The 27,317-nt window shown below is 34.5% G+C and overlaps 1 protein-coding gene across 6 annotated transcripts in view; it reads right to left on the bottom strand.

Annotated features, from left to right (window-relative positions):
- trio (trio Rho guanine nucleotide exchange factor) overlaps positions 1 to 27,317 on the bottom strand; it is a 2,234,512-nt gene that overhangs the window by 1,488,396 nt on the left and 718,799 nt on the right. For all 6 annotated transcript variants that reach the window (XM_069828117.1, XM_069828118.1, XM_069828113.1 and 3 more), the window contains 4 exons: positions 14,132 to 14,245; positions 7,081 to 7,280; positions 4,849 to 5,077; positions 865 to 987 (listed from right to left, as the gene is read on the bottom strand). In XM_069828117.1, coding sequence (XP_069684218.1) covers positions 865 to 987; positions 4,849 to 5,077; positions 7,081 to 7,280; positions 14,132 to 14,245 — 666 coding nt within the window. The remainder of the gene's footprint in view (positions 1 to 864; positions 988 to 4,848; positions 5,078 to 7,080; positions 7,281 to 14,131; positions 14,246 to 27,317) is intronic.

Genomic DNA, 27,317 nt, shown 5'->3' with positions numbered 1-27,317 from the left:
GACAGCTTCAAATACTTGGGGTGTAATATAAGCAGTAACATGAGCTACTGCCAGGAAGCAAGGAGAATAGCAATGACAAAGGAAGCTTTTAACAGAAAAAGGAGCATTTTCTGCGGAACTCTGGAAAAAGGACTAAGGAAGAGACTAGTGAAGTGCTCTGTATGGACTGTGGCATTGTATGGAGCAGAAACGTGGACATTACGACGAAGTGAAGAGAAGCGAATAGAAGCATTTGAAATGTGGATATGGAGAAAAATGGAACATGTGATGTGGACAGACAGAATAAGAAATGACGCTGTGTTGGAAAGAGTGGGTGAAGAAAGAATGATGCTGAAACTGATCAGGAAGAGGAAAAGAAATTGGTTGGGTCACTGGTTGAGAAGAAACTACCTACTGAAGGATGCATTGGAAGGAATGGTGAACGGGAGAAGAGTTCGGGGTAGAAGAAGATATCAGATGATAGACGAAATTAATAGGAGGAAATAAAGTGGAAGGCAAAAAATAGGAAAGATTGGAGAAAGCTGACCTGCTCTTGGGTAGAACACTAAATGGAAGGAATGAATGAATGAATGAATGAATGAATGAATGAATGAATGAATGAATGAATGAATGAATGAATGAATGAATGAATTAATTAATTAATGAATGCGTATATAAGAAACCAAAGTATTTCGGGCTAGGTGGGTGGGTTTATAGCGTTCACAGTGATCAAATCCTGTCTCTAGACTGGTGTGCTACAATTTGAGGTTGTTTTCAATTATTTAAATATAAGTTTTTCTTCCGTGTGTGATACGCAGTGGGATCGAAGTTTCCCCCAAAAATTAGCTATGTGACTATTTTAATGACAATTTTTCCCATACTTACTCTTGAGCTCATTGTGAAATGGTTGTGCTCCTCCTGAAGTTTCTTTGCAACTTGATAGGAATGTCCTATCTCCACATACTTCATTAGGAACATATCACGATTACGACAAATCCAATCGAACGTCTGAAACACGTACATATGCGAATACATAAATTTGTAGATAATTCATTCATAGCCAGAGATGATGCTATTTCTTAAATTATACTGATAAGCAGGTAAATAATTTAATTGCATGCATTTATTCACACTGCAAATGGGTAAATACCCGGTGGCAGAGGTAACTAATTACACTTAATAAGTATAATTAATAATAAATTACAATTCATAATATTAATAATAAAATAATAGTAGCAATATATAATAATATTAACAAGGAGCATCCTCAATTAAATGAATCACTTAATATAACATAGTTAATTAAAATAAATCTAATTTATATCTTAACCCTAAGTTCGAAATTAAAACCACGGGTATATATGATATGTTTATACATGAACAAGTACCTTTCAGCACTACACTCATTTCGCTATCAATTCAGTCACTGCACTGGAACTATGAAACATTTCACTGACACTATCCTAATTTCACTAACACTTCAAAAACATTTCACTGTTCAAAATAAATACTTTGCACAATTAGTGAAATAAATAAATAAATAAATAAATAAATAAATAAATAAATAAATAAATAAATAAATAAATAAATAATTTAATTAATGAATGAATAAATAAATAATTAATATACACATATAAATAGATAAATAATCAATAACTAAGAAAATAAATAAATAAATAAATAAAAATAAGTAAATAAATGAATAAATAAACACATAAATAAATAAATAAAAAATAAAAAAGAGGTAAGGGTATCCCCGTAACATGCCATGAAGGCACTTGGGGGGCATGGAGGTAGGGCCCCATGCTTTCCATGACCTCGACACTAGAATGAGGTGGTGTGGTCGGCACCACGCTCTGACCGCCTTTTACGCCCGGGAAAGACCCGATACTCAATTTTATAGGAGGCTGAGTGAACCTCGGGGCTGTTCTGAAAGTTTGGCAACGAGAAAAAATCCTGTCACCACCTGGGATCGAACCCCGGACCTTCCAGTCCGCAGCCAGCTGCTCTACCAACTGAGCTACCCGTCCGCCCCAATAAATAAATAAATAAATAAATAAACAATTTAATGAATAAATAAATAAATAAGTAAATAAATAACTAAGAAAATAAGTAAATAAAATAAACAAATAAATAAATAAGTTAATAAATAAAAATGAATTAATGAATGAATAAATAAATAAACAAATAAATGAATAACTAATAAAATAAGTAAGTAAATAAATAAATTAACAAACAAACAAATGAATGATTGAATAAATAAATAAGTAAATCAATAAAGAAGTAAATAAGTAAATAAATAAAAAACAAATAAATAAATGAGTAAATAAATAATAAAATAGGTAAAATAAACAAATATGTAAATAAATAAATAAATTAATTAATAAAACATTTCAACTAAATTTCAGATGCACCATGTCTTTATGGACATACAAAGTTGGCAGTTATAGAAATTTGGCATATGTGTCAAAATAAGGAAATAATACGTCAGTTTTTTACTTAAATAATTTTCAAAAGACTATAGGTCTTGAATTCTTTGCAAGATTTTGAAATCATAAGATTAAAACAAGGGCTCACTCTTCAATTTCTTCTCCCTTCCCCTTTAAATGACAATGACAGTGCTGACTTTGTCAGAGCTCATGCAAGTGTAGTTATTCTGTCGTTGATGGATGGTTTCATATGTCCGGCAGCATCAGCACACATATGACAACACGCATCATCAGAGTTACGCACTACGAAACGGAGTACGATACACATGACTGATGCTGTCACAATGGCTCTAGCACAGCTTGATGTGAGTGTAAACATATTAAGCCAAAGAGATGAATAACCGGAATAGGTGAAGAGAAACATTATGTAAGATTTCACGAAAAAGGAAAATGACGAAAATTTACGGGAATTAATTATAGGCCTATTACTTTTCTTAATCAACATAAACTTGGCTTTAATTCCAAAACTTCCTTGTCTAAATAACCATTTATTTGAATTAAGTTTAATTAAAAAAATTAACACGTCAATTTAGATAATGAGGAGGGAAAGTTTAAAACCAGGGTCATTGCATTTCAGAATTTCTAATAGCACCCCTATATTAGATTAATTAAATTTGAAAATGTATCCAGTTTTTCACATAACATCTCAGTCATTTGTCATTTTTTATAGTCGCCTGGCAACCTGGATTGTTGTTATTATCAGTATATAAACACTAAATATAAACATTTACATAGAGATAAAAAAATTTACAGGAGAAAAAGTTCGTCCAAAGGGCTGGACTCCGGAAGAGTACCCAAAACGCTCATTGCATTTCCGCGTTGAATAGCAATACTTAAGCGTTGACGCAAATAAGTAGTGCAACGGCGATCACCAGTAATGGAGATCAAAATTTGGCCGATTTGAAATACCAAAACTTTAGCGTCATTTCTTCACGGATAATTCAGCAGCAGATGCTGCGTGTCTGGAGGTATTCGGCAATTGAGATGGAGCTAGAGTGTCAACGCAAGTGGAGTCCCAAATTAAAGATTTTCCTCTAGACCATGGAATTATTATCATTTGGGTGTAGGATGAGACTGTCTTTCAATACTTCCTTTCCTCCCACCCCCCTTTCACAATTTTCCCGTAATTCACAATCATTTTGTCATGCCATAGAAAGGAATGGCACATTATTGCAGTATATTATACTTCTAAGAGCTCTACTACCTGCGGCAATCTTTCAGGGTGATCCCCTCAAAATCAATACATTTAAGGAATGATTGAGACGATTAAACTGAAAATGTAATTGTAGGTGCAGTGTAATTATCTAAGTTGTGTCATGTAATTAATTAAGTTGTTATGTAATTAATTAAGATGATATATAATTTAGTTGATATATAAATAAATTAAGGTTATATACATCTTGATTACACAACTTTTAACACTGTATCACTCCGGAACTTTCTTGTGTTAAATTGTGTGCAACAACTTCTACATAGGACAGACAGGCAGATCATTTCAAACACGTTACAAAGAACACATCACAGCCATAACAAAATTACAAAACACATCCACATATGCAGAACACATCACAAATGCAAACCACACCTACAGAGACATCAACACAGACATTGAAATACTGCACATCCAACCAAAAAGCCAGAAACTCAACACACTAGAACAATATGAAATATACAGACACACGGAAACACACCCCAACGATATTCTCAACACACAACTCAATTTCAAAACACATACACTCTTTGACTCTACACTACGAACGCACCCACACAGGAAACAAGAGGCGCCAAGACCAACAACGACCAGTTCCGAAGATGACCGAAAATAGGTCGAAACATGTTAACAAGGTACGTTAAAATTTAACACAAGAAAGTTCTTATCATACATATTCCTAAGGTTATATGTAATTAATTAAGATGATATGTAATTAAAATGATTTGTAATTAATTAAAGTTATATGTAATTACTTAAATTGGTAATAGTTGGGTGAAATAGAAGTACTTATAAAGTTATTGTTAGGCGATATTATAGAATAGTTTTTATTTATAGTCCTAGGTATATTGCATCTATTTATTTCTAGTTAGAAATAAATTTAGGTTTATTTTATTTTATTTCTTTAATTTTTCTTTTATTGCTGTAATTATTGTATAATTGTAAAGGTATTATTATATATTATATATCACTGTCACCGGGTGTATACCCAATTGTAGTGTTAATAAATAAATACATACATACATACACACATACATACATACATACTACACGAAATTTGTTTGGAGAACATCCTCTCAGGCCAAGGTCACACACATCTCTCACAACTAATGCCAACATCATGAGTTATCATCGAGATGGAAAGTTCGTGTAACACTCTCTTCTGTTTACCTTCTCACACTCCTGCTCAAAGTGCCTTAGGTGAAAACACTGTTCTAACTTGAGCTTTTTATTGTGCCAAAGCTCTAGGAGGTGTTGCTGAGATGTACGGATGGCTTCTAAGTTTTGCAGTATTTGTGACACTGACGCTTGGAGATCAGGGTTTGCTACTACGGAACTGGCTTCGCTGTCCCTCCCCGAATATCCTGAGTCGTACCCACTATTAGAATCACTCGATAACCTGCGAAAGAAAGAACACAAATTTATTTATTTCTTTAGAATGATATTAGCAGCTGTTCTTTTGGAAGCATATACTGGAGTTAATTCTTATAGACATTCAAATCAGTATATTGCCGTTCAGGAAACATACGATTAACATTTTTATTTATTTATTTATTTTCAATTATTAGAACAAAAGTTTTATCGGTATAGAAAAATAGTGTCAGCACAAACAATGGGCATTGAAGCATTATTTCTTATCTTTATTTGCATATTACTGTATCTTTTTAGATCATTACCATCACCGTCCTCCTCCTCCTCCTCCTCCTCCTCCTCCTCCTCCTCATCATCATCATCATCATCATCGTCGTCGTCGTCGTCGTCGTCATCATCAACATCATCACCATAAGTCATCATTATTACTAGGGATCGGAATTTTATGTAATTACATATTATATTCCTTTCAACCTAACCGTATATAAATAACAAATCTTTGCGAATCTTGTAATTACCATTAATATATTAAAATTTGATACTACATACTTTTACATATTTACCCCACATTACATATTATGGCTTGGTATTACATAAAACTACATATTTAGGGGTTTTATTCATTTTTACTTCTCTAAAAAAAAAAAAAAAAAAAAAAAAAAAAAAAAAAAAAAAAAAAAAAAATTCTGCTGGGAAAGTTTACAATTTGAAATACACAGATTTAAAAAGCCTTTTTACCTACCCAAGAAAGGATATATTTCGGGACGAAACATAACGTCCTTAGTTCAGAAAGTAATAGAGGCACTCACACCATACCGCCCACTGTAAATATAAGTGAACAAAAGGCAACTACCTTGTAATGTAAAAATCACTCAGTAAGTAGCGTTGCCTTCATGCAGTGGAGTGGGATGAGGACGACATGATTTGTCTCGATTGTCTCATGATTTTTTTTTCTGTACTGTATATTGTAATTGGGCCTTTGCCCTGTTATGGACATAAATAAATAAATAAATAAATAAATAAATAAATAAATAAATAATTGTTCTGCACACGTCTTAACAAGCCGTTCCCACGCAATTTGCAAACTTACCCGCCCTATTCCTAATCCTTCCAGGGAAAACCAGTGTCAAGTCTGACATGAGCCGCAATAATGTAGCCGACTTTTGAAAAGAAGCTGGAAAAATGTTCAAAGATTAAAATAAATAGCTTTTCAGGTTATTGCTTGACCTCTTTACTTTAAATTTAGTAGATCTATACGGAAATGGGATTTTCCGAGCAATTAGAATGTATGGTTCTCGGCTGGAAGAATCCTACCCTTTTGAATGAGACAGGAATGTCACTTTTCAAACAAGTTTGTAAATGCCTATAGTTTGAGGTTTTAGTGGGTACTTGTTTCTTACTGGGAGCAGCTAAAATGCATGTGTCCCACATCTCCTCTTATTTTCTCCTAATACAGTAAAGCGAAACAGTGCTTGCAGTACTGTTGTGTCATTCATTTCACTCAGTTTTCTAGTTTTAGTACTTACAATATAAAGTGCAAGTGAGTTTATATACTGCTTTTAACTAACTAAAATGGCCCCTGTATCTTCAACCCTAACGACAAAAATAAAATCATGGATTGCGATGGACGAAGCTTTCACTACAGATGGAAATATAGTAATGTGTCAAGTGTGCGGTAAAAAAGTCGGGTGATTTATGAAATCACAATTGGAGAGTCTTACCTATCCTATACCTGCCAGATATTGATATTAAATATTTTCATGATTTTACATATTTTGGTACATATTCAGCTTATTTTTCTTACATAAATATGTACATATTTCACATCTTGATATTACATAAAAATCCGGTCCCTAATTATTACCTACTTTATCACTCACCACTGTACAACGTCGTCATTTTTAAGGACAATTTCATCACCGTCGCCGCCATCTAAGTAGTCAGTGAGGTTAGTATATGTAACATATTATAAAATGATTCAAGTCGTCACAGTGAACAGAAAAAAATGTAACAATATTTCAACAGACAAACCTCTGTAGTAGTCGCTGACCAATATGGTCAATATCTTCTACTGGGGCTTTCATAATCTTCTTCTTCATTTCGGAATGAAGATCGATGGCATGCTTCGCACCCGCCACATCGTCTGCAAAGTCGTTCCTACTTAAGTCCTCTTGGAGGTCGTCCAAGCGGTCGAGGAGATCTGCAGCCTGCCACACGAAGTCCTCCAAAGCCTGGAAAATAAATAAGTACAGGATCGCTCCTTCGAGGACTCTGTTATCACATGAACATTTCTAAAATATTTTGATATATGCAAAGGATCTGTTGAAGCTGTTTTGGATGAAAAATATAGTACATGGTTAGGCAGAGGAACACAGTACTTTAAGGAGCGTATAGCTCTCACAGCACAGCTGGGCGGTGATGAACTGCGCGCACATTCTGTTCACAATACAATGCCATTTAGTAATCATGGAAAGATGGAGCGGTGCACAACGTCCTTTTGCATTTAAAAGATTTTACAAGAACAACAATAGTTTTGAAGCTATTAGGCGTGAATTTTGTCATTTTAATTTAAGGAGCTATGATTCCGTCTCATCTGTTCATGCGATTTGCGTTTTCATCTATACACAATTCAAGTAGCTGTAGCTGTAGTTTTAATTTTACTTCCAATTTCATTTTACTTTGTATATTCTCTTATATGCTTATTAATAATATATCTGAACTGCTCATTCGGGCCTCACATTTTGTTAATATTACTGTATCTCCTTTTTTTATATTGATTGTATTATTTTATTTCTATTTCTATAGTTGTAATTATATTCTGTATTCTGTATATTTTAATTTAAATTAATAATAATAATAATAATAATAATAATAATAATAATAATAATAATAATAATAATAATAATAATATAGGTGGTACATAAACTAAAACATCGAGATATTCTCAACAGAAGGGCGTTTTGTGAGGAGATTTTAAATCGCATGGATGAAGACAAAGACTTAAGTGGATATCTGATGAAGCATATTTCCATCTCAGTGGTAGTCACTTAAAGGACATGCTTTTCAACAAATAAATAGCAGACTATGTATTCTATGATCTCATGTATATCATTTTGAAATATTCCAATTTTGAGTCAATAACCAACTATTTATAATCGCCCTTTCCTCTGCAGGACCTTGCATTATGATACTAATGACAAAAATCAAACTTAATATAAACTACAAAAGTAAAAGGAAGACAATTCGATCGTAATAAAGGCATCTCCTATAACGTCAGGTCCAGGCCTTTATCTTCTCGCAGAAATTATTGCTGAGAAACAGTTAGCTAACAAACCTAGCTGTCACTACAAATCGTGAGACAAAAATAAACATTTTTAAAAGGAGCGTAATATGTTCATATTACTGTAATTTAAATAACCTTTGTGCGAGATCGTGCGTATTTGCTTGGTTTCCGCACAAAACCAATCCGCGGAAAGTCTAAAATTCCACATTCAGTATTCCCAACCTAAGACACATAACAATTTCCCTCTTCTTGCCGCTTAAGTGACATATTGATTTTACTGCTTTAGGCTTTTAACATATTATTTTTAGAGACGTTCAATATAGTAATAATTATATTATAAGTTGGAAACTTACCACTGCAATTTCACCTAAATTGCACTGTTAATTATAGTTTTTAAATATTTTCAGAATTTAAGTAAACTCTACAACTCCACTAAAGTTACTGCATTCGTGATGCAAGTAACATTAAGGACGCCGTGAAAAAGTCAACAAGATTCCAGATTCATCATAGACTGGGGGAAAAAAAAGACAGACGTATATCACGGCCTGCTGGAGTATAGTAAACACAGAAAACATTTTAAAGCAACAATGTTGAAGACAGATATTTTTGTTTTGCAAATTTGACGTCATTGAACAGAAACCAAAATGGAGATTTCATTGCAACTAATTAGAAATTCCTCTTTCAGGTATGTAATAAACGATATCCGCACAAAATAATGTACGATACACGAGCGGTATGTTTTCTTTCAATTCTCGGAAATTAAAAAAGCTCAACTTTTCCTGGAATTAAATTGCATAAGTTAGGTCAGATGCAACAGTGTTTAAAATCGGTTAAAAACCATACATGTTTCGGAGGATCCTTAAGCTTTGTTACGCGGTCGAACATCTGTACTAGCGTCGTGGTACTACCACTGAAGATGGAGGAGCATTCCTCCGAAACATGTATGTTTTTTTTAACAGATTTTAATAATTTTATTCATTCATTAAAAAGTGCTCATATAACTGTATTATATTACTTTTATTATATATAACTATTTTCCTGGAACATGAAAACTTCAACATACCGCTTTTGTAACACATATTACTATTATAATACTCCCTAGATAAAACATGCCTTACACTACAGTAACAACAAAACTTATTATACTAATTACTTCTTTTGTAATCATGTATTAAATTGTTATTAATTATTATAGCTGTTACAATTATAAACTACTGCATAATTGACATTTCATTGGAATTAGTTTCGTATTTACAAGCTTCCGATTGAACTTTAGAATTATTATTCAATGTTTGTAGTTGTCATAATGAGTTTGACGCTAAGCCATGAAACCAATGAGATTTGTACCGTATATACAATATTAAATTCAGTAATTAACTGCATTCAATATTTGTCCAAATACACTAGGCTATATTCCGTGTTCACAAACCAATAAAATGATTACATATACAAATATATTCACCAACTATACGTTCTTTAAAGTATGAATCCATATAGCTACTTCACAAAGTGATTGCAGTTTGAACTTCTGAAGTAAGGTTAGGAATAAAAAATATATATATATATATATATAAAAAATAAATAAATGGACGGACGAATTAATAAATATATACGTAAATAAATAAATAAATAATAGATAAGAAGATACATAGAGTGAAAGATACAACGGTAAAAAGGTAAATAGATGAATAGATAAATAAATAAATAAATAAATATATATATATAATATTAATTTAGAAATCTTCTCACCATTCGTGAGCTGCCACATGGGACAAAGAGTACTTAAAAGCATATAAATGTTTACAAGTTCATTAAACCATTGATTTTGTTCTGACAATGAAAACAAATAAATGGAACAACTGGATAATACCCACGGCAGAGCAATGTCGATAGTCGACGTTACTCACTGGCCACTAGTCACTAGGCCGTACCGAGCCGTGTCAAACAAAACACAATGGAAATGGTGGAAGTAAAATTCGCGACTATATTCTTAAATAATTCACTGCATTAGTCAAGTGCAAGACTTCTGGCTTCTGTTGTATTCAAACAATTATAAAATACGATAATTTGGTCCAGGGAGCATCCGTTTTTCATGCAAAGATAATTTATTTGGCTTGTTTCTTAAATAAAATTACGAAATGGCGTTCCTGTGCTTAACATTTAATAAAAAATGTTCAGAATGAAGGAGGCAGAGAGAGAGAGAGAGAGAGAAAAAAACAAATTTCTCCCTCCAACGACGCCACACACCAACGTCGTGTTCTTATGTTGGCGAGATTGTATATTTACTTAAATTTGGTGCTAAACGTAACGGCACGGTTCAAAGATGCCGTGGGAATTCTCCAGTTTAGCGCAACTTAAATAAGTTAATAAATAAGTAGTACATAAATAGATAAAAAGGTAAATAGATAAATTGATAAAAAGATAAGTAAAATAAATAAATAAACTAAGAAACAAGTAAATAAGGAAGTAATAAATAAATAGATAGAAAGATAAAAAGATAAATAGACAAATAAAGAAACAAATAAGTAAATAAACGTATAAACGAACTAACCAACAAACAAACGAACGAAAGAGCGAACGAACTAATAAACAAATAAATAAATGAATATAAATATATATACACTACCGGTCAAAAGTTTTCGACCATCTGTCACAACTATGGATTTGTGATTAAAACAGAGATTTCGTTTTGAATGATCTAACATATCATAATGCTAGAGGGAGAAAACATTTATTTTGTTGGGCAATTTAGTTTTTCCGGTGTATTTGTACATTGAAATACAGTATACAATTGTTTTCATAGCTGATCGAAAACTTTTGACCGGTACTGTATACAAAAACTAAGAGATAAAAAACGAAAGCACTTATAGCTGGTTCTTTAAATTTAATCAGCTGCATATACATTTTATTAAATTTAACACTGCAATCCGAACTGTTCTAAATACAGACAGGTCTTCACCTGTGGTAGGGGCAACGATTTTCCATTAAGTCATGAATTTGAATGTGGCACATGGTAGCACCACGGTTAAGGCGTTGCGACACGAGCCGAAATGTCGCGGGTTCGATTCCCAATAGAGTCATGGATTTTTCACATTGATATAATACTTCCGGTCGCAATAAGGCCCTCGTCTGTAACGGAAACGAGTATCAAGGTGTTTTCTTGGGAATAAAGGCGAAAACTGTCATTTTCTAAAATTCTCTTGTGTTTCAAATTCGCGACAAATTGACCCGGACCGCCACTACCACTTAAATCATAACAATGAAAGTTGGTAACATTGGTCAATCAGCTTATTCCCTCCATTTTTAATAATCAGCTGTGGAGTTTGCTACAAGTGTGGGAAGATTAGAGTTCTTTCGGGAAAAACTGAAAATGGGTCGAAATTCAGTGAATGTGGACGTGAAGTGGCAGATTATTGGGATGTGGAAGAATGACTAGTGATAATATCCAACTTTATCCCAAAATTCATTAATCTAAGTACACTCATTCTGGAGTAATTAATTTTTACTACATAAAATATGATTTTTCAGTTAAATTTTCATATCAGAAAAGTTGTTATATGATCCACAGTTTTAAAGATAGAGAGATTGGGTTTGCAGTAAAAAAAAAAAACTTCATTTTTCAGAGGAATTTGGTATCTGTATAAACATCAGGGATTTTGACATAAGTATAAGAAAAAAAACTGAAACATCTGTTTTGAAAGGGTGTCAAATTTTTGGTAGAAGCTGTACTCATTTAAGGGTATAAGTACGTGAACGACCACAAATATCAGTAAATGCAGGCTCTAAATTTATAAAATTTTATAAGAAAATGAACTCACAATTCGACAAAAATTACAAGGTACCACAACAAGACTTATTAGAACTTAACTATCTGATAAAAGTATAAAAAAGGATACTAATATTATTTTTCAAACCAGTTTTATGAGAGTATGAAAAAAAAATTCTGCAGTTACATCATTTGGTAATCATAATATTGTTGTGGTCTCTCTGACATCTTTAATATTTTTTATGCATGTAATAAACACTTATTTCTGAAAAGTAGACTACTCTCAGACATTTAGAGTTGTTTATTTTAATATAATTAATTTTTATTTGTCCTATATAAAATATATTAAAATTTATTTATTATTTATTTATTTATTTAACCTGGTAGAGATAAGGCCATCAGGCCTTCTCTTCCCTTCTACCAGGGGATTACAACTACAATATTAAGAATACAATTACAATTATAATTACAATTAATATTAAATTACAAAAACAATAAAAATCAAAGTACTAAAAGATTAACTGATTAATAAAAGCTAGACAGTTCATTGTAAAAGTTAAGAAGAGAGAAGCACTTCTTTTATTGATTAAGTAAAAATTAAACCTACTCTACGCAGTAAGAAAATGCTTAATAAGTTTGCTTTTGAACGCTACCAAATTCCGACAGTCTCTGATGTCACTGGGTAGGGTATTCCACAAGCGCGAGAGCGAGATTGTGTATGATGAATACGATGATGTCTTATGTGTTGGTATGGCTAGTATGCGGCTATTTTGCGTGCGTGTGAAGAGATTATGATATGATGACAGGTAACTGAAACGGGAGGCAAGGTAAGTAGGTGTAGAAGTGTGAAGGACTTGGAAAAGGAGAACAAGAGAATGAAAATTTCTACGTTCGTTAAGCCGTAGCCAGTTTAGAGTTTGGAAGGATGGGGTAATGTGATCAGCGCGACGGACATCGCAGACGAAGCGAACACAAGAATTATGAACACGTTGTAATTTTTGCGACTGGTTGACATCGAGGTCAGTCAGTAGAAAATCACAATGATCGAAGTGGGGCATTACTAATGTTTCCACTAGTATTTTCTTGAGTGATAGCGGAAGGAATTTTCGAATGCTGTTTAAGGAATGTAGTATGGAAAGCACTTTTTTGGTAATATGGGTTACTTGGTTATTCCAGTTTAAATGAGTATCAAAGTAAACTCCAAGGTTTTTAACACAGGAAGCGAAAGAGATTATTGTGTCGTTTAACTTGACTGGAAGAGCAGAAGTAATATTGCATAATAGACGTTGATGTCCCACTAGGATTGCTTGTGATTTTCTTGCATTGAGAGTCAAATCAAACTTTCTGGCCCATGTAGATATAGATTCAAGGTCCTCGTTAAGATTTTGTATTGCGTCATTGAGTGAGTCAGGGGTTGTATGGATATAGATTTGTAAATTGTCTGCGTAGAGGTGATGCTTACAGTTTTGTAGAGTCGAGGGGATGTCATTTACGTAAATAGTGAATAGTAGTGGTGATAGAACAATTTACATAATGTTTTGTGACCTAATTTTTCTATTTTCGAAGAAATGGGCTTTATTGCAGTCTACCTTCTGCATAAATGCATGTTAAATCAGTGTACAAAATTTCAGAACTCTATCTCTAATGGTTGTAAAGTTTAGAAATAATATGTGTGAAAATTTAATTTAAAGTAAAAAGTGAATTCTAAAAAAAATATTATTAGTAACCTTTTTGATACTCTTATCAGATATTTAAGTCCACTTAAATAGCGAATTACATTGCTATTATAACACACATACAGACATACGCATGCTTATGCTCAGTCACACGCACGCACAAGTACACATTTACTAGCATATTATCAAATCAACAGTCCACTAAATGGAAGTATTGATTTAAAAGCGTTCGCGTTAACGACCTAACCATATACAGTATATGCACTGTGATATAGGCTAATCGTAATGCAAGAAATGCCAATGATGCTACATGAACTGTAGTAAGTAGTTTGCGTGTTAAACATAAAAGATACTGACCAGTCTCATATCGATCCATTGAGAATGATCGTAGTGGAGCGTTCCTTCCAAGTCGGACGTCAGCTGAGTGGTGTCGATTATTTTTGGTAAGGCTTCTAAACTGATCATACTAGTCTGTGAAAGAAAAAAACAAACACGTTATTGATTACTTTCAATGCATTACAGTGAATTTATGTTGATACAGCTAAACATATAGCTTAGTAAATGATGAAGGTAATTCCAGTGGTCGATATTGGATTAAAAAGAAGCAACTTGTGAACAGAATAATAACTATCAAGAAACCTGAAATCAAAGAAAAAATAATCAACGCCGTCTTCCTTAACAAAAGCTTCAAGTTCCGCTCTCTTAAAAGAAGTACAAGCAATTTAATCAAGTTTCGATAACGTTCAGCATCTTCACCACTGCTGCATTTTTGATGATGAGATTATAATTCTCGTTATTATTACTGTATGCAAACGACCTAGCACAGAGTGAGTCAGCCAGGGCTAGACTGGCGTCAGCGGGAAGTCTTATCCTCCTGGGTCCTGGAATATAGTATACTATACTTCATACATGCATTTAGTTTCAAATTTTCCACTAGGTGGAATCGTTATCGATCACTTTTTTCCTGTGCTTGTCAAGCTCCTGACATCTCTTGGGACTTGCAGGAAGCACAAGAAGATCGATTCAATCATTCTAATGCGTGTTTCAACCAGTGCTGCTCATGATTAGGTTTTTCTCCGGAGCGGTTGTTTGTGCGCTTTCAATCGGAGACCTCCGGTTACCTCCGATTGATGCCGTGCAGGTTGTATATGTGCTGCGGCGCAGACATACATTTTCCGCTGAGCATTCCTTTAATCGGATCAGGTAGTGGTTGGAGTCCGCTGACGTCCGCGTATCTTTTAAAATAAGTGTTTAATATGTTGTTGTTTATTTTCTCTTTTTTATTTACCTCTCTCTCTCTCTCTCTTCGGCTCTTCTTTTTATCTTGTTTTCCTTGAAGTACTATGTTAGCAGAAAGATTTTTTTTTTCTAGTTTTGAAATTCATAGTATATGTGGAAAGGCGTATTAGTTTTATGTCATTGATCAAATTAATAATATTAAAATTAACTGAAAACTAACGCAGAAGTGAAGCTTTTCAGTAGCTAATGTAAACATTTATAATTTTCCTGGAAACACTCGTTTATTCACAAACAGTTTTTGTCAATTATTATTCTAATCTGTTTAGTTTAACGTAAAATATATTAAGGGAATTTCAGAATGGAACAAAAGAAACGTGTGGTATCAATGGGTTAAAGTTTACTGTCCAAAATAATTTATTAAGATTCTTCACCAGACAGGATTGTGATCATTTTGTTAAAAGGTGTCAGTATTTGAACTGCCTCTTCTAAAACGCGTCACTCTTCCTCTGTAATAAAAAATATAAGCGGATATCAACTTAATCATAATTGTAATTATATCATTACCACACGTTTTTTAGTTTCAGAACGAAACTCAATATTTTAATCTAATAACTCAAGTTGCCTTTCAAATATTCCATATAAGTTATGTATGATTTTTATTGCCTCGAAAGTTACGTTTCACAGAAATTTCAAGACTTTTTTTCTAGACTGTGGGCCTTTGGAACAATAGCACTAAAGCAGTTTAAAAAATCATATCAAATGTTTTCCGTAATTTTAAAACTACGAAAACGATGATATCACTAATTAACCGTCAATGTGTGTCTGAATGATAATAATTTATTTTTGACAGCAAGTACGAGTACCTCAACCGCGGCTCTTAATGTTAGCCTAAACACTTACACACCTACATTTTAAAATTTAGACCTACTCATAGAATCTATCTAACCTGGTCCACGCCATAGAGATTTCCAAATACGGATCTGTTAGCGTCCTAGGAGCGTTTGGCTTTTCTGGCAACACAATCATCAACTCATATTTCATTTCAAGTAAGCGGCTCATCACTGAAGTTTGGAGTTTCAACTCGTAACAATATGATGGATCAATCTTAGAGGGTTCTTTTTTGCTGAAATTCTTGTGCTTTTCAGTTTTTCATTCGCATTGTTACTCTGTCTGCATACAAAACCACGAAATTATTTATTACAACTTTTATAGACAAATCAAACTAAACACGCTTTTTAAAAGAGTTCAAAAGTGTTTTGAACAGTTAAATTTACTTACTCTCTTCAAGTTCGCGATTGTGCGATCGCTTCAAATGGTGTAACAAATTCGAAGTACCACCACCCTTAGAGTAAATTCGCCTACAAAGTTCACAGCGTGTGATTTTATTATTATCTTCAGCTAAATTAAATAATTTCCATGCCACAGATATAGGATTTGGTGCTATTCTATTCCACTCACAACTACCCTCAGTCCGTACGCGTCGGTCGTCCTTGAGCTCTACGCCCTACAACTTCGCTTCGCTCCGAACCACCGCATCCCTCCGTATGTTCCCTGTTCCACCTACGATAGTACCGGAGATCACCGGTGGAGACCTTTATTCGTAATCTCCGATTCCTCCGCGGTAGTAGTCACTCCGATGAGCAGCACTAGTTTCAACTATTTGTAAATGAAAATGGCGACCAGCAACTCAAAGCCAAGACACCGTAGGATATGCTTTCGAAGTAAATACACAGTAAACGTTATATTTTAAGAATAAAAAATATATTATATAAGGTGTATGTGCGAAGACCCGAACTATAGTATAATATACCTGCATTTGTGTCCTAACTGTAACCTGCAGATTTTTTCAGCATTTTTCGTCATCTCAGTGATTTTTTAAAGTGTAGAATTACATTGAACTTTAAAAATAAAGCAAACAATATTTTAGGACTCAGGAGGTTATGCGTAGTAACTGCTGCGCCATCGCAGTAATCAGACCTCCTGCTCGCGTACGTTTCGTGTTTATTTACGTAAACACGTTCACACAGTGAGGGTGCAGCTGTATACCGCACATTTGGAGTGCAGTAGTGTGTCCATCACGAAAACCCAAAACACATTAAATCATCCAGTGCATTTTCATCAAGAAAATTGAGCAGTTGTAAAGATTATATATTGCCAATAGATGCGATAGATGAAGTAGGAGCCCTGGGTGCATACAAAAATGGATCAAGTGACGACTCACGGAATACTTCATATACATCTAATAACAGAGATATTGTCGCCATTGCAAGTACTTCATTGCTACTTAACTGACCTTGATGATTCTGTTGTGAGGAAATCTCTATTTAAATCAGATAATCATAGTTTCAATTATTCAATATTAGAACATGTGGTATGTAACTAACACTATCTGTAAATATAATTTTCAATTACCGGTTCGTGATTTTGAAGCATTTTATGAAAATCTAGCTTTTTTCGCTCGGAAATGGCTTATATTTAAGTTCTGTCTAGCGGAATTCAGTGATAGCCAGTTGGCAATACTGAGTGCTACATTACAAGTACTCTACTTTAGTTTTTATAAGAGGAGCATTTAGACAAAATTAACAACTTCTCTCCTATATAAAAGATATGTATTAAACTTTTACAGGAGTTACAGGTAGCATATATTTCTTGTGTACAAATTCTAATTTAGTTTTTATAAGAGGATCATTTAGACAAAATTAAGAACTTCTCTCCTATATAAAATATTTGTATTAAACTTTTACAGGAGTTACAGGTAGCATATATTTCTTGTGTACAATTCTAGTTTAGTTTTTATAAGAGGAGTATTTAGACAAAATTAACAACTTCTCTCCTACTGATTTGTATTAAACTTTTTACAGGAGTTACAGGTAGCATTATATTTCTTGTGTACAAACTCTAATTTAGTTTCCCTAAGAGGAGCATTTAGACAAAAATAACTTCTCTCCTACAGATTTGTATTAAACTTTTTAAAAGAGTTCCAGATAACATATATTTTGTGTACAATCTCTAATTTAGTTTTTATAAGAGGAGCATTTAGACAAAATTAACAACTTCTCTCCTACAGATTTGTATTAAACTTCTTACAGAGTTACAGGTAGCAAATATTTTTGTATAAAACACTGATTACGTGTATATCCCTTTACAGAGGGTGCATGTAGACTACTATCAAACAGATTTTTATAAAACTTTTCACAGGAGTTACAGGTAGAATATATTTTTTTTTCTGTACAAACGTTTATGTTTATGTAAGAGAAAATACTCTTTAATATGAGAAAATTAATATTCTCCCCTTTAGAACAGATTATTATGAAACTGAATGTAGTGTCTTCTTCTGCAACTCTCGACTCAACTGCATCAAGCAAGTATTCGAAATCTGAAGACGATATTCTAATGAATTTTTTTTACTGGCCACTGAATTCTTGATTTTTCAAAATACTCCATCACTTCGATGCACCATTAACACTTATGTCTCCATATAGATTCGCTTGTCACCATCGTTATGTTTTATTTTTCTTCTTTTATAAATAACACCTTCCCATAAGAATGAAAGCAAAAATTGCGACTTCTATATCCGACATCACAAACGAGAATTAAATATGGAGCAATTCTGAGCTGAGCATTTGCCGCGCAGGCGAATGCTCACTTTGTAACATTTGCTCACTCTGAGCATTACATTACAATGCTCGGTTCATATCAGTCGCCGGCTTTATCTGCAATATCTTTAACTGCGCAGGCAAAACGTAAAAAATCTTGCGTCTGAACCGGGCTTTATACTAGCTGTTCAGTTCAAAGCGTGTCATGGCTCGCTCTATGCCATCATGTGGCTAGCCGATGAGCCTAGAGAATTCAATCTTCCTACACTTCCACAGAGGCGTATTACCTATGTACCAGAGAAGTTGCCTGGCAAGTACGGCGATCATTCTGAAGAGTACGTACCGATACGTACGGTAACGTCTGTAGTGGCAGGAATGTGAACTGTTTGGAAACACGTATTGAGGTGAGTTTTTTTCTTACTATCGGGATATGGGGAGAGGGTCAAGACGATTACTTACGTATTTGTTGACATTAACTTGGACGGTCAACATGGACACGGAGCATTTGATGTGTGTTGTGGAATGTTGCCGTACGCAACCGATGATAACAAATACCCTGCGTACGACTTGCCCGCAAAAAACACAGTTCGAAAGAGGTTATGGTAGCACATACCGTACAGATCGCCATCTGTTGCTACGATGTTCAAGTTATACCGTACACGTTCTCAAGTTCAGGTTGCACGGATTGAATAATAGGCAACTTCTCCGACATAAAAGCTGAAACTCGCTTCAAATCGGTGACTCACAACAGTGATGTCGTGACACACTTTGAAATGAACACCCAGTAGTGGTCCTTCATGTTGCGCTTGTCGTACTCTTTATCACGGTCTTTGTTGTATGTTGTGGTACTCTTACAGTAGTCCTTCTTGTCTTTGTCTGGTAGTTATTACCTTTGTCATACCCTTACATTTATCATTCCAAAATACATTTTACATTTGTAAAATTACTTTCATTCACACAGTATAACGTCAAATACCTGCAGCGTTGGCACTGATGTACTTGTAACATTCTTGCAGAAAGAACATAGTTTTTTCGTTATTCTAGATCAAAGATTAATGTGACGAGAAGATTTCATTGCCTTTTCAAAGTGATCACAACACGGAAGTTATTACTGCTTTCAAACTGGGACAAAGGCGGGCTCACAGTCATAACAATAAAGAACCATATAGCCTTTCCTCTGGTCGTTACCAAAATGAAGTCGAGATAGACAAGATTTAGAGTCGTAAATGGAAATTTGTATTTTAGAGCTTCAATCAGCTCTAACTCACGAGCCGTCCTCATTATCAGCGCGATAAAATCTTAACACAGTTACCTGACGCATAGCAAAGAGGTCATGGGATGCGCCACCAGGGAAACGCATGCTCATTCCTAGATATGCAAGAGATAAACTTTGAATGGATTTGCCCCAGACATCCCAGGGTTAATTTACACATTCCTACCTCTCTAACCGCATTCACTCTTTATTTATTTAGAAATTTACTTGTAGAATTAATGTTTTATTCAAAGAAGAACAATAGCCTCTACTCAGCGTCCGTAAACTCTTGTAATTTTTACATAAAAAAACTCTCCTGGAAAAGCAAATAACAACCATGCAGAAAAACCATCGCAGGGAGGAGAGCAGAGAATAAACGACAATCTAAAACACAATAGAAGTACACCGCTCCGTCGATTTAGTAGAATGCGTTTGAGTCTAAAGAAAGCAGAAAACAGCACAATGTGGTCTGTTGTAGAGTTACCATGAGAAGAAATTCTATAGGAGGACATGGACTATAAAATAAGAGGACATTGCTGAAAAAGGAGAACTTTTAAAAAAACTGGTGTGAACAAAATAAAAGACAAAAACAATAGCTCACCTTAGTTTTCTCACTAGTTGCTGGATCAGTATTACATCTGTACCCTACTTATCGGAGGAGCCACTTTGTGCACAAGAGCCTGAAAAGACAAACTTCTATCTTGTACCAAATAACAATGGAACTGTTCACAGGACATGTCGTTCAAATTATATTTCACCATGATGATACCACTGACTGTCTCCGTTAGCATGCGATTTCGTTCTTTGGATTGTCCCGTTCTTTTGTCCATTGAGCAGATATTAGGGAAAATCCATTGTGACTTGGGACAGAGAAATAGATTTGACATATTTTTTAAAAGTTCTGAGAAAGTTTCAGTGCTCGCAGAACTATAGGAATTGAATTTGCACCATTGTTGATCTAAACTTAAATCTTAGTCCCAATTAACTTGATTGGCATATTTTTGTACATTGAAGAATTCAATTGATAAAGTAGTTTTAGAATCATGAATACTTGCTTACTTACTGGCTCTTAAGGAACCCGGAGGTTCACTGCCGCCCTCACATAAGCCCGTCATTGGTCCCTATCCTGAGCAAGATTAATCCAGTCTCTACAATCATATCCCACCTCCTTCATATCCATTTTAATATTATTTTCTCATCTACGTCTCGGCCTCCCCAAAGGTCTTTTTCCCTCTGGCCTCCCAACTAACACTCTATATGCATTACTGGATTCGCCCATACGTGCTACATGCCCTGCTCATCTCAAACGTCTGGATTTAATGTTCCTAATTATGTCAGGGTGAATAGTGACATTTTTAAAGTGTAAGAATTCAATTCATGTCAATAGGTCATCATATTTTATGTTTTTATGTGTTCCAGCTTCAACTATTGAAAGCAGTTAAATTCTTTCATAGGTTTTCATCATTTGTTTAGATATTCTAGGCATAATATCGCACATTATTCAATATTGATATTTATTCTAGTTGAAATGCGAAATGATAGATATTTCAATTTTTTTTAAATGCCTGCCGGACAGGATAAAATGATTAAAAAAAAGACATGTCCTCCTTTTGCCGGACGGATGGTAACCCTAGTCTGTTTTGACGAGAATCCAAGCCCCCGCATAATGGTAAGACATCATGTCACAAACATATTCAAGTCTGAGTATTCTGACAAAGTAAGTATTATCATAATGTAACAGCCTTATAGGCTTTGACGTTAACAACTTTTGTCACGTTTACTACGCTGTCATCTAGTTGTTACATAAGAAGTCACGTCATAATTCCCATTTGAATTGCATTAGCGACTGTACTACCATCTCGTGTTCGTTTACGGCGGACGGGTGGCGATCCTGGCGGTTGTTCTCTTCAAAGTGCTGCCGATTTTAACATAGCGATGAGTTATCTGTTACATATATGATCTGGGTATTATTCAACGCCTTGAAAACGGCACAAATGTTAAGGATATTGCTGGACAGAATAAGATAATATTTATTTTCTTTTTTATTTAATCCTTTATTTATTGATATTTATTTAATTCTTCATTCATTAATAACGTCATATGTGCCTTCATTGTCGTTATAGTTACAATGAACTCAAAAAGTTTGTAGACTTACTTACTTATCGTAAAATTCTAACCTTCACACTTGAACATTTGATTATAATAGTATGTAAGTGCTCTACTGAAGTTCTTTACTATGTCCTTTCCACTTTTACAACTGGACATCTCTCTTCTATCAATTATCTTCTATAAAGCTATTCCACTCTTCAAAAGTTTCAGCTCTTTCTATTTTCCTTTGTTTTATCTCAATTACTCAAAGTGCCTATCACAAGGCAGGGAAATGGTGAACAACTTCAGTGAACCTCCCGAGTGACTGCCAAAATCTCAACAGTGTTATATTTTGATTTTGCCCTCGACTACAATCAGTGAAAACATACAGTCGTTTTAAAGTCTGAGGTATGCTATTTTCTTTATAATGATAAAGCACTGAAATTACTTCATTACAGCCAACGTATGGCACTCGTTATAATTCAATAACGATCCCATTAGTAAATCAAATAGTTCAATAACATCCCTATTACGGTAATTTATTTATTCATTTGTTGTTGAACATAACAGGCAAAGCCCAATTACAATGTTCACGACTAATTAATTAATTTATAAAACATAAACAAGGAAAAGGAAACATACACTTATTAAAAACTGGAACAAAATAGAAATAAGAGAAAGAAAAAAAGAGAAATTGAAATAACGAGTGAAAGTAGCTTCAAATTAACTAACAACAATATTCTGTAAAATATAACAAATAATTCTGTATCTAGAGAAATTCATATTGAAAATATCAACATTCGGATGACAATGTAATTTATTGTATAACTGTAACATTTGGAAAACTGGGGAATTTTTGTGGAATTCAGTATTTGTCCTTGGTATGTAAAATAAATTTCGAAATTTCGTTTTAAGCTTAGGTGCATATAATGTTATATAATTAAATTGACCAACACACTCCAACTTATTGTTAATAATGTTATAAAGAAAGTTTAAAGATTGACATTTCGTCTCATTCGCAAACTAGTAAAATGGAAATGTTGAAGCATTGTAGCATAACTCTCATAGGTAGGATAATCACTATAAAGTCTGCAATATAACCATTTTAGACATTTATTTTGAATTTTTTCTAGTAACAGAATATATTTGTTAGTAATTGGGTTCCAGATAACAGTAGAAATATTCGGTATTTTAGGCGCCATTTGCGTAGTACCTATTTCGAATAGAATGTTGAAATTACTATTTTCTTTTTTAAAAAAATATGACAATCGAATTTCAACACTTTTTCTTTAGGTACAGAGAATTTGCATGGAAAATGTGATATATGAGAGATGGCGTGGCATCAAAAAGTTTTGGACGCCTTGTTTTAAGGGATCAATTTTAAATATAGTATCAATACAAATATCCTCTACCATTTTATCCTTTGCGCTTAGATTTTACAGAAATAAATATTTTACATTATAACTTTTTATTCCATTATCTTTTAACACATTTAGAAATACACATTTTATAAATGTCTTTACGTTAGAGTTATCAATTCCAACAAATAATTTTGCATAATCATTGTCACGTTTACGGTTTAAGACTATTATTAATATATTATTTTATGTAACGGATACTTGGCAACGTTATGTAGATACGTACTTCACTCGCGGAGTGTACAGCGTTTTGCAGAGAGGCAAATTCTGTTCCTTTTATCCTAAGAATTTACTTTGTGATGTTACTGTCATTGAAGATCTCCCACCCTGTATAGGCTTACCAAAGACACATTTTATACAATCATAACCAGAGCCCGGACTTTATGCAATATAAAAATGAGAAATATGTTCATAAATATGCAGCTAAAATAGCAAAATATATAGATAAATATGTAATAAATAAAATATATGTAACTTAAAATCTAATCTTTATGAAATGTATTTTTGCACACTGATAAGATAACAGAACTAAATAATTACATGTGCACATGTGATTCAACCTCATTTAGTTGTTGTCTGGAGGCGCAATTAATAATTGAGTATTTTTCCATATTTTCTGCGGTCATCGATTGCTTTCTGTCTGTTAGAATGTTCTTATAAATGAAAACGGCCTCTCAACTTCACACGAAGTAACTGGAACGTATTTCAGATGAGGAATGATACTCGGAACAATCTCCTCAGGGAACTGCACGCACTTACCTTTCAGTATTTCGCAGTAGAGTGAAAAAAGTTGTGGTCCTGTTCTTTTTCAATACATCATTAAATCTTACTGAATCAAAGTCACCGATTACTCCCTTGCTGGTTAACAACCCTGCTACAAATTCTGATGCGCTTTGAGAACAAGAAAGAAAAACGTTTGAAACGAGTCATTGTTGGGGCATCGACCTCGTACCATTTAGCTCAATAGTGTTCAACTTATTTTTCGTTTCTTACTATGGTATTAGATAATTCAATATAACCGCAAAATCAACCGAGACATTGTTATTTCATTATTATTATTATTATTATTATTATTATTATTATTATTATTATGCAATAATGTTAAAATATGTAAAATTATGTAGTATGGTGTGAAATATTTAATATTATACCAAATATGTAAAAAAAAACATCACATATTCATTTTGTATAAGGTCTCGCCCACCTCACTGAATACTACACGGCTACTATGAAGTAGCCAATATGTATTATTACTATTTAATACGAGAAAAATTCGTACCGGCACCGGGAATCGAACCCAGGACCCCTCAGCTCTGCGCGCTGAGCGCTCTTTCCAACTGAGCTATGCCGGGACACGATCCACGGCGCCGGCCGAACCCCTCTCGTAATGCTTCTACGGCCTTACTACCTGCATTTGAGACGATACAAGTCATGCGCTCCTGCATATATGACTTGTATCGTCTCAAATGCAGGTAGTAAGGCCGTAAAAGCATTACGAGAGGGGTTCGGCCGGCGCCATGGATCGTGTCCCGGCATAGCTCAGTTGGAAAGAGCGCTGGGTCCTGGGTTCGATTCCCGGTGCCGGTACGAATTTTTCTCGTATTAAATAGTAATAATGTAAAAAAAATGTAAAATAAAAATTGTATCTATCAACATTTGTCTTTTATTCGTCCATAAATATGTAGCATTAAAATATGTAATTACATAAAATCCGGGATCTAATCATAACATTACTCCTCTCTGAGATCCTTTCTTTCTGAAGTGTTTATTAGATTAACTCTAAACTTACAGTTCATAGACCCACTGGCACACAGAATCAAAGGCGAACCATTCGTACCACTGACAACGAAAAATAATAACGTTGATGACTACAGAGTAACAAATATGTTTATTCGAATTTATATCACGACTGACGGACAAATACCCTCGTGATCATCTACGACTGGCAATAAGTGATATAATTCCTGATTTTGAAACTCTATCGCAGAGACATTCTGAAGACAGTTAATAGCTTGTGATAATGTGTCCTATGTTTTTTTTATACATTTCTTTCTTCGTTACACGTACTAAACATCAGTTTGTAACCTTACACTGTATAAAATTAACTTTAAGTGCTTGACATAAGGAAAATGAAAATTCGTTAATAAGTCAGACAGTTGCTTCACTTCCCCTTCGGGTGTCCGCCTCCCTCTATAGGTGCTATGCACGTTGCAGGTTGCACAGTGGCTCGGCGCACGATCACATTTTCGCCATGGCTGCTTTAAGTCTAATGTTATTCCGAAGTACCGACCTATAACTCTGTCGGGAATCACTGTACTCAGCGGGATTCAGGGCTTTGTGGCGAACTCAGCACTGTTTTGAAATCTTTTGTAGTGTATTCACAGGCAACGGATAAACACATTTCTTAAAAGTTAAATTCATTCACAGTTTTCCGCTCAAGAACAGGTCTTTCACTGCAAACCCAGCATTATCCAATCTTCTCTCGTTTCCGCCTTACTGTTTATCTCCGAGTGCAATCTATATATCTTAATGTTGTCTGTCATCTGATTTCTTCTTCTGCCCCGAACATTTTTCCCTTTTACTATTCCTTCCAGTGGGCAGTTCCTTCTTAGCCAAGTTATTTTTCTTTTCCTGATCAGTTTCAGCATTATTCTTTCTTCATCCACTTTTCTAGCACTGCATATTTCCTTATTTCACATCCTACATTCTTCTCCATATCCCCATTTCAAATGCTTGCTGTCGTTTTCTCTTTACTTCGACGTAATGTTCATGTTTTTTGTCCCATACATTACCACATTCCACACAAACTACTTCACTAGTCTCTTTCTTAGTTCTTTTTCCAGAGGTCCGCAGAAGATGCTTCTTTTACTATCAAAAGCTTCCTTTGCTTCCTTTCCTACCTTTTGACTTCCTGGCAGCAGCTCATGTTACTGCTTATACTGGGTGTTCAGTTCAAAGTGTGTCATGGCTCACTGTATGCCGTCATGTGGCTAGCCGATGAGCCTAGAGAATTCAATCTTCCTACACTTCCGCAAAGGCGAATTACCTATGTGGCAGAGAAGTTGCCTAGCAAGTACGGCGTTTATTCTGAAGAGTACGTACCGATATGTACGGTAACACCGGTAGCGGCAGGAATGTGAACTGTTTAGAAACACGTAGTCTATTGAGGTGAGTTTTTTTCTTACTGTCAGGATATGGGAAGAGAGTCAAGACGATTACTTAAGTATTCATTGACATTAACGTCGACGGTCAACATGGACACGGAGCATTTGATTTGTGTTGTGGAATGTTGCCGTACACAACCGATGATAACAAATACCCTGCGTACGACTTGCCCGCGCAGAACACAGTTCGAAAGAGGTTATGATAGCACACAGACCGTACAGACCGCCATCTATTGCTACGACGTTCAAGTTATACCGTACACGTTCTCAAGTTCAGATTGAACGCCTTGAATATAGGCAACTTCTCTGACATAAAAGCTGAAACTCGCTTCAGATCGCTGACTCACAACAGTGACGTTATGACACACTTTGAAATGAACACCCAGTAGTACACACCAAGTATTTGAAGCTGTCCACTTGCTCTACTGCCTCATTTCTGTAAAAGGTAGAAGAAGACGTGATATTATATTTCTTGGCTTTAAAGTAATATTTAAGTGATAAGAGGAAACAATGTAATTTTATGATTTCGTTATTATTATTGCAATGTACAGTACGATTTAGTCCTGACAATCGCCGGCAATGTGCGCCTGGGTCACGCGAGTCATTAAGTTACGTCAAGGGGTGTTCAGGTTAGTCTGTCGCCTGCAGTCAGAGCGATCGGATGTCACGCATGCGGTATAGCGGTGTGTTTCCAGTACAGTTAAGCTGTACTGCATTCCTTTAAAGACCGCTCGCCCTTATCTCTACTACGGAGCTCTCACCACTACTCCTATTACTTCCCCTCTT

Source organism: Periplaneta americana, chromosome 6 (assembly GCF_040183065.1).
Source record: "Periplaneta americana isolate PAMFEO1 chromosome 6, P.americana_PAMFEO1_priV1, whole genome shotgun sequence".
NCBI classification, from domain to species: Eukaryota; Metazoa; Arthropoda; class Insecta; order Blattodea; family Blattidae; genus Periplaneta; species Periplaneta americana.
This window is presented reverse-complemented; position numbering and strand designations above follow the sequence as displayed.